The sequence below is a fragment of the Diadema antillarum genome, unplaced genomic scaffold (assembly GCF_040938485.1).
Source record: "Diadema antillarum isolate AM-2024a unplaced genomic scaffold, OU_Dant_1.0 seq00002390_RagTag, whole genome shotgun sequence".
Lineage (NCBI taxonomy): Eukaryota > Metazoa > Echinodermata > Echinoidea > Diadematoida > Diadematidae > Diadema > Diadema antillarum.
This window is the reverse complement of record NW_027273001.1, coordinates 113,310-127,064: the sequence shown is the minus strand read 5'-3', so window position 1 is coordinate 127,064 and position 13,755 is coordinate 113,310. Positions and strand designations below refer to the sequence as shown.

General features: G+C 39.0%; 1 protein-coding gene across 1 annotated transcript in view; it reads left to right on the top strand.

Moving 5' to 3' along the window:
* Nucleotides 1-774: 774 nt before the first annotated feature.
* LOC139714703 (tyrosine-protein kinase SYK-like) overlaps nucleotides 775-13,755 on the top strand; it is a gene marked incomplete at its 5' end in the record, with an annotated part of 38,994 nt that continues 26,013 nt past the window's right edge. Inside the window, 3 exons of the mRNA XM_071626375.1 lie at nucleotides 775-951; nucleotides 7,951-8,053; nucleotides 11,560-11,580. Coding sequence (XP_071482476.1) covers nucleotides 775-951; nucleotides 7,951-8,053; nucleotides 11,560-11,580 — 301 coding nt within the window. The remainder of the gene's footprint in view (nucleotides 952-7,950; nucleotides 8,054-11,559; nucleotides 11,581-13,755) is intronic.

Genomic DNA, 13,755 nt, shown 5'->3' with positions numbered 1-13,755 from the left:
AGGCTCTTGCAACAAATGCAGATCGCATTCTTTCGGAGGCCAACGTGTTTTCGTTGCCAAAAGACAATGAGTTTTCCTGAGGTCTTCTTTTTTTGTACCAGGAAGAAAACCAGCTCAACTATTAGGGGGTGCTCAAAAATATTAATGACTTTCCTAACGAGAAGCAAAATGTTGCATGTCGTCATCTCCTCCTCTGTGGCAACCAATGCAGCTGTTTCTGAAGGCGTGCTAATATCTAGAGGTCACCGTGCCATTCAGGCGGCAGCATTATGGGCTTCTGATCAAACTTGATGGGCTAAGTTGAAGGTGTATCATGTCTTATTATTAGGCATTGCCAAAAAATGCAACATTTCTATAAACTGTATGGGGCTCTCAATGAAGGCATTGGCATAGTTGCTAACTGTATATTAAGACAAACGAAGCAATGGAATGATGGAAAATATTTTTTTTTCCACTGGCAAGGAAAGGCCATCATTTCTTGGGATAATATCCCCCTCCCCCTCCCCCATGAACCCCACCAACTTCTTGGAATTAAAACTTGGCCCCTTTCTATTCCCTCTGGTAGTTGAGAAATTGGGCTAACCTCACACCACCTACTTCAGAATCTGGTTACGTTGAGCAGTTGAGTTCACTGGAAACAATTCAAGAAGACTAGACACTGTGGCACAATCACTATGGGGCTCACTGACCTCATCATTACACAGACTGCATCCGATATATTATATCCTTAAGGGAAAGACAAGACACAAAAGGTAGATTTGATGACGGAAAAAAAAAATCACATTCTGCCTTTTGTCTGTTGTCGCACGCAGGGTTCGTGAGCGGACGGAAGAGGGCAGCTTTGCGCTCTCGCTCTGCTACAACAACTTCGTCTACCACTACAAGATCGACAAGGATTGCACGGGTCAGCTGTCCATCAAGGAGGGCCCAAAGTTTGACAGTCTCATTCAGGTAACTAATCATGGCTCTGACTACATTCAAACTTTTTGTTGTTGTTGTTTTTTTCCTTTCTTTCTGCTGTCAGAGAATCTCTTTTTGCATCAATTTGTTTGTTTGTTTATTTGTTTGTTTGTTGTTGTTGTTGTTGTTTTTTGGGGGAGGATGAGCATCTCTCAAAGAATGCATTCATAAATTAAAGCTACTGTTTACCACTGGGAGCAGTGATTAAAAAAAAAAGTGTCTAAGTTATCACATTTGATACATATGTATAGTTTAGTTATATCACAAAACATAGTACCATACAAATTTTGCAATAAAGCCACAAATACAAGGAGATGTCCCTAATTTTCTCAATAAACCATAAATGTAGACGGTTCATTCTAAAAATGATTCTGATAAACTATTGTTCACATTTTGTATATTTAACAATACTTAGTATTGATTATACTGATTAACTTTTTTTTTTATTCTGGTTCTTTTTATCCGTAACTCACATTTTATTACTATTTTGAAGCACTAAAGCTGGGTTTTTGTTTCATCTGCCAATGTTAAATAGTGCCTTTAATGTTTGACCTGGCCACAGTTTGTGAACTGCACGTGGCACCCAACTTGGAGGAGGGTGGGGGACTATTTGTGATAGAACACGTCAATCCCCTCTCTACAAAGTAAGAGAGTAGAGAAGAAAAGGCAATAAAGAGAAAGAGAGCAAGAGGAAAGAAGAGGAAAGAGAGATACATTTGTATATAGAGAGTAAAGCAACAAAATAAGAATAGAAATATCAAGAATGCGATCTGAAAAAGGCCTGATGTTCCATATCTCCCTGTGATTAAAAGTGTACATCTCTAACGGTGTATTTGATCTCTATTCTTCATACATGATAAACCTGGGCCCTGTTGCATAATAAAAGTTAAGATCAAGCTTTAGTCAGAAAATCAAACATTAGTCAGAAAATCAAACATAAGTCTCTGAATGCTCAATTCTGATTGCCTGATACCTGACTTACATTTGATTTCTGACTTATGTTTTGATTTTGATTCTTTATATGCAACAAGGCCCTGATCTGGGACATGTAATATAATAAGAAATGATAGGAATAGAAGTAAAACAGATAAATCATGGATGTGTGACAATAAAATAAGACCAAGAAGAAGAAGAAGAAGAAGAATGAGAAGGAGGAGGAGGAGGAGGAGGAGGAGGAGGAGAAGAAGAAGAAGAAGAAGAAGAAGAAGAAGAAGAAGAAGAAGAAGAAGAAGAAGAAGAAGAAATAATAAATTATGCATCTGCATCTTTGATGGCTAGCCCATCAAATTGTAAACAAAACTCTGAATGGAGTAAAATGTTGCACTCCTGCATGGAGAAGCCATCGGAACCAAGCATCAACACTTAGCTTCTCCAGTCAGCCCCTGTCTGGATGAGGCTCTGGAAATTAATACGTCCTGTTGACATTCCTTGAGGGACCCCGGGGCCGGGAGATCCACGACCGATTAGGCAAAACGTGCGGTTTTTTTTCTGCTGTGCCCGCGACTCCAGGGTCGGGGCGGGTGAAAGTTTGGAGATCCAGTGGTAGATCCAGCTAAGATTTCTCTTTTTTTCTGTCTCTCTTGAATTTATGCCACTTGATGACTTTTCCCCAGCAGAAGTGCCAATTTGACTGTTTGTTCCCTTTGTCACGCACCATGGGACGTGTTTTCAAGTTCTTTTCTGTCTTATTGTAATTTTTTGTGTCCCTGTATGATTGTCTCTTAGCTCTGTCAAAACTTCTTGTTGCATCGCTCTGATTTAATTCATTTTTAGATTTTTTTTATTTTGTTTAGTCTGTGTTTTAGAGGACATGAGCATAATTGCATTGTTTAAATAGTTAGATAGTTTATGTACAATTCTTTTCTTTTTTTTTTGTGAGGGGAGAAGGGGAATATGGGGGAGAGATGATGGAAAGAAATGTTCAGAGTGTCGAGGATTTGCCAGTCGGTACCGAGAATTCCCTTTCGGTATCCTCGTCACTTTTGCAACAGAGATGGATCCCACTTGTTACCTTTCAGTATTTTGGTGGCTCAATCAAAAAAAAAAAGAAAGAAAGAAAAGGTAGCTTTGCTAAACAAGTTGTATAATGATGTTCACATGAATGAAGAAATACTCCAGCAATACCAGAGACACGTATTGGCCATGCAGGTCAGATTTTTTAAACTGGAAAATATTCTAAACTCGATGCCGGTAATATAGATTTTTAGAGAAAATGTGTAGAACACATTGTAGCACACCTTGTAGTTATTAAAGTGAACATCACAATGCTGTAGCCATGGAGGATTTCTCACCATTCTCCTCACCAGGTTTCTTCTATAACGATGGCAGTGTTATCCTCATATTGCATGATATGAGCAGGTGGTACACTGTACCATTTACTGAGCAGTATGAAGTTCCTGTGGGTGAAACTGCAAGGGGTTGAAACCATTCATCAGTTTTCTGGATGTCAAGGGAAGATGCCCACCATGTCTGATATTAAATCGCTCTCTGATCTGCTCCAGGAGTAAAGTGGGATCAGTCAACAGTGTGAAGACCTCCTTCACACCGGGCTAGCATCTTATGTTGTATCAGACAGACAGAGGCTTCCTCTCTGTAATACCAGAGGGGACGGTCTGACAACACACCACAACATTTTGCACAGTTGGTCTTGATCTGGGCTTGAACCAAGGACCTCTTGTGCTTGTGTATGTGCGTGTGCGGCAGTCATGCCATTGACCGAGTCATTTTTTCCACCTTAAGAACGGTAGCTAGTTGCGCAGAAAAACACATGGACATAATGTACGTGTGTAGTTGAGATTTTCCAGTCTCCAGATTTTCAATGATGTGATATGAGAATTGCTTGTCAACTTTGCTTTGGTCAATTCTCTTTGAATTTTACATCTACCATCTTATGAAATGAGAACGCTTTGTAGAGTATAAAGTGTGTGCTTCAATACGTATTCATCCTTTGAACTACACTTCCAGTCAGTGTACTAACATCCATTCCACTGTAGCCTTTTCAAAGGCCCTCTCTTAATTGTTAGCATTGATAATTGCAAGGGGAGCTCGCTGATGCCAAACAGGGGCCTTTTGAGATCTGTGATGTGAATGTTGGTCATGAGCCAGGAGAAATTGCAAAAATCAGCTCCCAGCGAATAATGCGGACAGAGAATGATTCAGGTCGTCACTGTGAGCATGCTTGGAGCGATGGATTTCAAAGGGTGGTAAAGTTGAGAGATTTGAATGGGGAGACCTCTCATAGGCCCTCTCCCTGGGGGATTACCCCTCGCTGGGGGCTTGACTCTGCCACATGAGACAGCTCTCGGCTCACTTCTCTTGCTGCTACCACAGTGAAGAGCCCTTAACAAAGGCTAATTTCGTCACACCACCCTCCTGCCATCTTGCATTAAAGTTTAGACTGCTGCAGTAGTGTGCATGCACCTGTGACCGTGTCTTTCTTTTCTCAAAGACACCTTGTGTTTTTGTCCAGCGAGGGTAATCTGGGTTTTGCCGCATATTTGTTTGCTGTTTTTGTTTTGTCGCTAGACTGCACACAATGCCCCTTATTCATTTTGATTCGTCATTTACCACAATACCACAAAGTGGAAGGATGGGATGATAATACAGAGGGTGGTGTACGTTACTTGTAACGAAATGATAGACATGGGCAGTTAAAAAGTAGGGTATGTTTTTTATCGGTGGAGGTGTCTTTAACAATGAGAACACCCGGCACATTCTGACAAACATATTGTGGATGACCATGCCAAGGTCAGGCTCTAGGGGGGATCTGCACTCATCAGTGAGAAGATCAGGGGAGATGGTAGCTATTCCCTCCACCCCTTCCCCCACCCCCCTCCCCGAACCCTCCTCTCCCCCAGTAGCCTGCGAGTCGGTGACAATGAGACAGGGGCGGAGCAGACGAGGAGGATGAGATCGGGGAGAGAGATGGCGCTGATTGTCGACATGTTTGCGTCTGTGGAGGAGGAGGAGGGACGAATCATCGTCGCGGCAATGGGTGGGGTGTCAGGTGATGAGGATTTGTGAAGGGAGGGAAGATCTTCTTGTTTTGCTCTGAATAGTCTAGGTATGGGATAGCTCTCCTAGAAAAAGGGACACACACAAAAAAAAAAATGAGGGAAATGACCTGAAAATTAATTTCATGTTTCATATTTTCTACAGTAGTTCATCCATCAAGAAATCCAGCTTTTGCAGTATAGTTAGCCTAGTCTTGTGAAATACTCACCTCCTTTAAGTTGTTTTTGTAAATCAAAAGCACTCTCTTAACTTGAAAAGGTTGTTTTAAGTCATCTCTTTTTAGATTTATAGGCATTTAGTATTCACCTCGTAATACCATCTTACCATGATTTATTATGTTCATCTCCTCTGCAGTCTTTCTTCTCATAACTCACTTGAGTAGAGTGACTTCTGTCGGACAGTACATGGTATAAAAGCATATTAATACAATTATTAGCTACACACTTGCGTCCTGGAACCACCAGAAAAGTTTTGTAGACACCAGATGAGAGTTGTATACTTATGTGGTCATTGTGTTTTTGACATTCCAAGATGTTAGGTTTCAGGTGAATAGACAGGTTTCAAAAAATGTGTGTCATTCTGATGAGTTGTACGCGAGCTTATGAAATATTAAGTTCACTCACTATTCAAAGTTTCAGACATACAAACATGTAGATGTATCATTACTGAGGATAATAAAACCATTTGTATTCTGGTTCTAGGCTTTTCTGAAATCAGAGCCATACAATGTACATTAAAAAAGGAAAAAGAAAAGAAAAGAAAAAAGAAGATGTGACTCCAGGGTTGGTGTAATAGGGCCTCAACTCTTGACTACCGGAGTTAATCCATTTATTCACTGTCAATATTAGAGACCAAGCGACTGGGATTATTCATCCTGTGTGCCCAAAGGTGGGTGTGGGCCCAATACAAATTACAAGAGAAGAAAATAGGTGCTTATGTACTGCCCTTGTACATGTGCCAAAAGGTGCACTTAGCGAGCAATAAAACGTTATTACTCTTATCCCCCTCTTAATGAAAGTTGCGGCAGGTGGTTTGGTTGGATGAGAGGGGTAAAGAGGGGGATATGTTTTGAAATATGAGATGTTCCAGGCTCCCGCAGCCTTGAAAGGGTGGTGCACAGACTGCAGACTGGCAAGGCGATACCCCTGGAAAGTGAGGGAGAGTGTAAAAAGGGGGAAAAGATTATCGTGATATATATGAGGGCTCATGTTCGTGGCCTGCCCTGCAAAAGAAGTTAGCCATTGACCTCTAGGTGGCACGAACGTTGTAAAAGGCTGATTTTTTTTTTTTCCACTCCCTCTCTGTCTCATCTCGCTGTCTCTCTCTCTCATTTTCTCTTTATAACCCATTCCCTTTTTGGATTCCAAACTTTTCCATAGACTCGGCACATGACCAACCATGTTCCAGTAGACGCTGAGTTAAATCATGATAGGGCCCTATACAAAGCATAGTTTGAGATCCTGGAAGGCGCTAAGATGAACTCTGTAGATTTTGATCAGTTCTAGCCACCCCATTCATTTTCCACTTATGAATGAGTGTGGGTTTTTTGTTTTTTTTTTGTTTTTTTTTTAATATTTGAAAGGGAATAATGATAATATTGTCATTGTAACAGGGCAAGCATAGTGTGATCCCCCACATCTAGCCAGATTCCAAAAGCTACCCACTCTTTTGGATCTCATCACCATCTCTGACCTATGGCTGTGTTCAAGCACTCAAAAGGGCTTTTTACATTTGTAAATTTTTGCTTAGTCCCATACCAACGGTAGGGCTAAGGGGGGGGGGGGGGGGGCCTTAGCCCCACAGTTGGTACGGGACTATCCTTAGCCCACTTTCTGTTTACACTCGTTTTTGCCAAAGTGGGCTAGCCCCACCGATAGTCCGGTACTACCTGGCCCTGCAAAATAGCAGGGTTAGCACCGCAATTGCGGTGCCAAGCAAGTGAGTGTAAACAGAACGAAAAAATAATCCTGGGCTAAGCGACGGAGACGAAGTCCGACCCTCACTGACCAATCAGAAACGAGGTAATCAAGTGCTGCCGGTGCGTGCGTGTACGTGTACAGTACACAGCGAAATCATGAATATTCATGTGGTTTGGAAAGTACCGGACTAAGAAATACGAGTGTAAAAAGGTCAGTTTTCTCCTTAGCCCCGGACAAGAGATAGTACGGGACTAATTGGCCAGTGTAAAAAGCTGAAAAAATTGGTACAGGACTAACGATAGTCCTGGGTCAGAGAAAGTCCGGCGTTAAGAAACACAAGTATAAAAAGGGCTAAAAAGGAACCGAACTGTACTATACATATACCATGCCAGATTGGGAGAGTTCAAGCGTTCTGTGGAGCTGATTTTAGTATGCCTCATGAGTGATTTCTGGACTCCAGTCAGAGGGGCCACATATTTTTTAGCAAAGCATGCTTACGCTACGTACAGATGCCCCTAGCAAAGAGAATCACACCTTTGTAGCATGATGTAGTATGTTATTAAAGCACACTCGTCTCATGTCAACAACTTCTGGTAAAGTACACTTTTAGACCAGTTTGCATTCGAGCGCTCTCTGGTACATGTATGTTATTGTACGATACAGTATGCTTGTGGAGCACATTGGGAAGTGGTCCACATATGGCAGGATATGGTAACGTACAATTTTATTGTACGGAAAGCTTTGCGAGTATTTTGATGCTCCTCTTGCATGGGTACGGTACAGTACAGTACACTTTAAGAGAGCGCCCGAACACACTCTATGTATGAAGTTTATTCATTAATTTATTCAGTCGGTCAGTCTACAAATGTATGTCTATCATATGATTAACAGTGAAGATTTAAGTAACTTTACTAATGAAAAAACAACAACAACATGACAACACCTAAAAGACCAGCAGTGTAGAGGCTGAAGCTGAGACTGAGGATTGAATTTGGGAGTGGAGAGTTCTCTCTAAATCTGTAATGTTTTGTTTCTTTCATTATGTCCTGCCTGCCAGATGGTTGACCACTACACACTCAAGAAGGATGGCCTCCTGTGCTGCCTGTTGGTTCCCTGCAATGACATGACCAGGGAGAAGAACCAGAAGAGGAGACATTCAGGTAACTATGGCATCATCCTCCAAGCACGCCCTCACGAGTTTGGCGGCTGCTTAATCATTTTAATCCCTTGACTGCCTGCAGGCCATTCCCAAACACTGAACCGCCATACATGTATGTTGAAGCACCCTTCAGTCACACACACATACCCACACAATGAAATCATATGGTGTTTCTTTTTGTTTACATACAATGTGAACATGTTTCATGTTGCCTTTAATTCATTATTCTTGACATTTATAAGCAAACTTAACAGAATCTTCATTGAGATCAGCTTTTTCCAATCATCATTATCTTTCAACCTGTGAGTTGCCCTTTTAAACCGTAATACTGTACTTTCCCATATAGGTACAGGTGTATGTAGATTTGAAGTAGTTTCAAAATATCAGCAAAAGCCATGAACATCTTTTGACAGGACGCCATCTGTTCCCTACAGTCTCAAGTCTGTTATTCAGGTGCTGTTTGTACATGTATGTTAGAGGTGTGTCTGGTACTGTGCTGATACCTTGTAATAAACAAAATGGTCGGCGAGCAATGTTATGGGGTTCTCACACAGTGTATACTGGCAATCACATGATATTACAAGATTCGCAGTGAAGTCATTCAAACCTGGCACCGTGCCTTCTGCTACTCACCCAACCCATGCTTGCTCCTTTCCGTCTCAATAACAACAACAACATTAGACCCATATCACATCAGGGGGTTGTTTCATAAAGCTATTCGTAAAGTTACGAATGACTTAAGAACAACTGGTGATCAGTTCTGATGTGCTATTTATCAGAATTTCAATAATTCAGCGCAAGAACTGATCACCAGTCGTTCTTAAGTCTTTAGTAACTTTAAGAACAGCTTTATGAAACACCTCCCAGGGCCTATAGGCTTTTATCAATATCATGTCATACCGTCATGAATTCTCAGCTTCAACATGTACAGTGTAGATGTACTGTGCGTAGACTCAGCACGCAGTGTGGCTGTATAGACTGCATCTGCGATGTCATCCGATTTGTCCATGACTACGTATCGCACATTTCCCTAGTACTGTCGCAAATTTCCTGTACACCTCTAGATGTATTTACAGTGGTATACAGACAAGGAGCAGTCTTTGCATGTCACCACAAAGCCTAATGAAGTCTCAGTGCATTGATATTCCATTGTTAGCATCATCATATTTTGCCAGTTTTTGAGGTTTTCCCGGTGATGAATTAGTTGTCCAACTTTAATATCCAACAACCTACCACAGAAACTGCAAGAGAGCATGCCACTAGATATTTTCATTTAGTTTTTGTTTTTAATAAAATCGCTTTTGGAGTTTCAGATTCAATCAAACAAGCATAAGTCATGTAAACACAATTTCCAATTTAAAATGCTGTAGCAACACCCTTTGTAAAATGAAAAAAAAAATTGAAATCTTTATTTAACATATACTTTGAATTTCAAAATTTCAGACTATAGAAAGGTAAGATATCGATCCTTGATAATGGAACATAGAATTTCTTATCTTGAGGCAAATTACTGTATTCTGCAATTCAATTAGATTGTTCAGCTCAAAAATGTATGACTTCATCAGGGTCATGTGGTGACAAATTGTGCATGTGTCCTATGCAACAGATCATATTTTGTTATACACGTGTACATTGTATCTTGTACCACTCTGAATAGCTTCTGTCTAATGTGTATAAAACTTTTTGTGCTATTCCTAGAAAGTAGTGTGTAATGTATTGCATGGCTGTTCCTAGTACATGTGCGCTAGCGAAGCAGCCCCAAGAAAAAAATGCATCTATAGCACTCCCTGGCTGGCGTTTGTATTGCAAAGCGGTCGCAGATTGTCAATTGCAGTTTTTAGATGCATGGAAATTATTTGGACAGCCAGAATATTTCTCCCCCTTATATGTGTCTTCAATGGATTAATTTGTATCCGTGTGCATGTTCATTCCATAGGTTTTGTTGTCATGTTGTCCTTCAACCTCTGTCTGACATTTGATGTGGAGAATGTGATGAAAATAGATCTTATAGGTTGTTTTTCTTGTTGAAAGAGCACAATTAAAATCAGGAACAGCATTCAGTTTAAGATAGTACTTTTGGATAGTATGAAGGACATTTAAATGAAGTTTTAGATTAATGCTTCTGAAATATGTAAGGCCATTTTTTTTTTTAATTCAAAGTCAAGAGGGTTGCTACAGTTTAAAGGGATACTACAGTATTGGTAGAGATGAGAATTGGGCTTTGAACTTTTTGTGAGATACCAAGAAAACACTTATGATGTAGTGCAGAGCATACCATTTTAAGAGGAATTCAAAGTTTATTTGATGAAAATCGGGTTTGGAATGACTGAAACATCCAAAAACAAAGTAAAACAAAGCGATCGTAATAAAGTGTGGGTCCCACACTTTATTAGAATTGCACTTTTTTGATATCTCAGCCATTTCAGAACCAATTTTCATCAAATAAACATTGAATTCCTCATAGAATTACATGCTCTTTCATATTTCATAAGAGGTTTCTTATTATCTCACCAAAAAATGTTAGAAATCTGAAATTAGGTCTCAACCAAAACTGTGTGTTCCCTTTAAAGAGGAACATAAACATAGGTTTTTCTGCATGTGTACAGGTGCTGGAAAACATCAAAACACTTTTAGGAGATATGATATGAAATGTATATCTCCTATACCTTGCTACATGTATTTATGTTTGGAATGTCCATATGAAAATATTGTGTTGAAACCTCAGTAGGTGTGTATTCCCTATGGTGTCTGTATAATTTTGTGAACAATAATGACAGTTGTCTCCCTCTCCTTCCCCTGCATGATTTTAGTAGTGTTTTAGTCCTTTTTTTTTTCTGCTCGTCTACCTTAAAATCTAAGACAAATTTATACCAAATATCAATAGATTCAAATTCAACAGCCTTGAAAATTGCATCTTTTCAGTGTGAGCAAACATGAATCTTGGTACTGTTGCAATTGTATATATTTTTTTTCAATTATAGTCTTCTTTTTTTGTGAGCACATAGGGACATACAGTCACACTATATGTTTTGCGCTATACCAAGGGTTGTTAGTTTTACCATATTGCTATTATTATTACAATTTGCAAATGTAGGGAAATGGGCCAAAAATCACACCGATGTGAGCATAGTGAGTTTAGGTAGTAGTCTCAGTGGTCAACTAGTCTTTTGTCAAGGCCTTGATGGAACATATATTTGGAACCCAAACCAGAGAATCATAGTCACGGTAAACTGCCTTTTCGACAACCACAACAACAACAACAACCGCAACAAATGAATGTATGACATCACACTGTATGACAATCTCAGCAGGTGTTAAATTGACCTGAAATAAACGGTGCACTATTTTCAGATCAAATGAAAATGTAGACAATAGCAATTGAATAATGCAGTACATGTAATACACCACAAAATTGGTTTTCTTTTCTTTCTTGAATGTTGTACGTCTGGTTTATTTTGAATTGTGATGTGACTGCTTCCTCTCCTGTTTCCCTGTTTTTATTTTTAGATGAAGTTGATGCGAAAGTCGGTAGGTTTATCCATGTTTGCTGTGTAATCTGGCTCCGGAGGTTCTCTTTATTCTCCTCTCAGTATTTCTCTGTAGTTTTAGTAAGAATGTGTTATATGAAAAACACTCTACACTAATTATCCAAACTTCACTTCTGTCACATACAAAATTGTAGTATCCTGTGTGTATGAATATGTGAGCTCTGTGTGTGCTTGTGTGCCATGTATTATATTAAAGGTTTATTAAACCCAAATATAAGAACAATGTATACATATTCGTACTTGTGGATAGAGGGAATGCAGGAGTGTTGGTCGAACACATTAGCGAAGTTTGAGAAAAATCAGAAAGTCCATATAAAAGTTGGCAAGTTTTGGTGCTGTCATGGCTGGATGAATAGGCTACAATATTTTGTGATGCCATGCGTGAATGATGTAAGGAAAATACATAGAAAATTCAAACTACCTATAAATTTAAGTTTTTTTAGCATAGTGAAAGAGCACTCAGCTTTACTTCTTTCAGAGATCGGGGGAATAATGTTATCTTTACCTTATGTTACGTAGCAAGTCAGGGGAATGTGTGCTTTTCATTAAGAAAGTACATTTTGTGGAATTCTCTTTAGTGTTTTTTTTTTCTATATCATTGTCCATATAGAATGTTGTAGTCTTCTCAACCAGCGATGGCGGCAACTAAACATTTAAAATTCATAACTTTTTCAGATATTGTCTGATTTTTCTCAAACTTTGCTGATCAATATGTGTTCTGTATATATTGCTGCATTTGCTCTATCCACATTTAAGAGTATATTTGGGTTTCTTTCCCCTTTAAAATATAATGTATGTGAGCCATGACCACATTACCCTCATGAAGTTGCTGACATTAAGGCTGAGATAACCCATGAAATAAAACTAACATGGCTGGTGAAACAAACAAACAAACGAAGAGACAAATATGATGTTAGTTCAAATACTGAACAGCTCAAAAGCTTAACTGCAACCTGTCATAATTTCAGCATTTGTGATAATTTGATATTCAAGATGTGCATATTTTTATGAAGTGTGTATTTGCCATGCCTTGAATGATCCAAAAGTGCATAAATTCCTAGTCTCCTGCAGGCTTGAACACATACATGTAGCAAGTTTCAAAATAGTGTTTCTGGTTTCTTATGATGTCAAAGTGATAGCTTTTGAGAAGTGGGATTAGATTGTACCCATACCGATTGGTCACATAAAGTTTGCAGTCAAGAGAATTTACAAGTTCTTAAGTCATTAAAAAGAAAAAAAGTCAGTGTTTGGCAACTACATGTATATCAGGGTTTTGTGATGACGGTTCACATACAAAGGAAAAGAAGTGTGGTAGATGCTTACTGTATATATAGTAATGGTGTGTGCTGTGCTCTAGAACTGTTAACTGCTCTGTGTTTGATATCTTCATGTTTACTGTATTTAATTTTTTTTTTCCTGCCGTATGTTTAGGAATTATGCTTCTGTTCTTTTGTGCTTATCTTTTCACCCAAATTTTTACTTTCCAATGTTTTACTTTCCAATGTTTTTGCGTGCTTGGACATGTTGATTTTTCTAGCTAAAATATAGGTTTTTAAAGTATCCACAATCCTATACAGGCTCTCTTCTAAGGTGAAGGGGGGTAGTGTTTGAAGGGGTTTACTTTGATAATGATGTTTATTGTTTTGGGCTTTTTTTATACAGTTTCTAACTCAAAGATTTAACATTATTTCTTGTTTTAAGTTAATGGTGACAGTTCTTGTTCAACACTAATGTGGAAAAAAAAGTGAAAATAAGTATTGACCTAGTGGACACAATAAAATGAAGTGAGAATGAGGTATAAGCCCACTATAAAAGATAACACTAAACTACCTTTTTAAGGAGGAAGACAGAAAATAATAATTCCAACAGATAAGAGCACAATGTTTAGAGGAAAAAACTTATATGACACTCTACCATCTGGATGACCCCATTGATCAAATACAAGAAGACATGTTCATTGTCAGTAATAGGTATTTCTCAGAGTTAACAAGGCTTAAATGTTGTTAATATATAATTTTGTACAGTGTTCAATGATTATGTGGACATTGATATCCCCTCAACCCCTGTAAATGGTTGTTTTATGAGTGTTTTATCAGGCAGGTAGAGGTGGCATGCTATTACTTTAAAGTGCAAATGACTGGTTTTATAGCCTAGA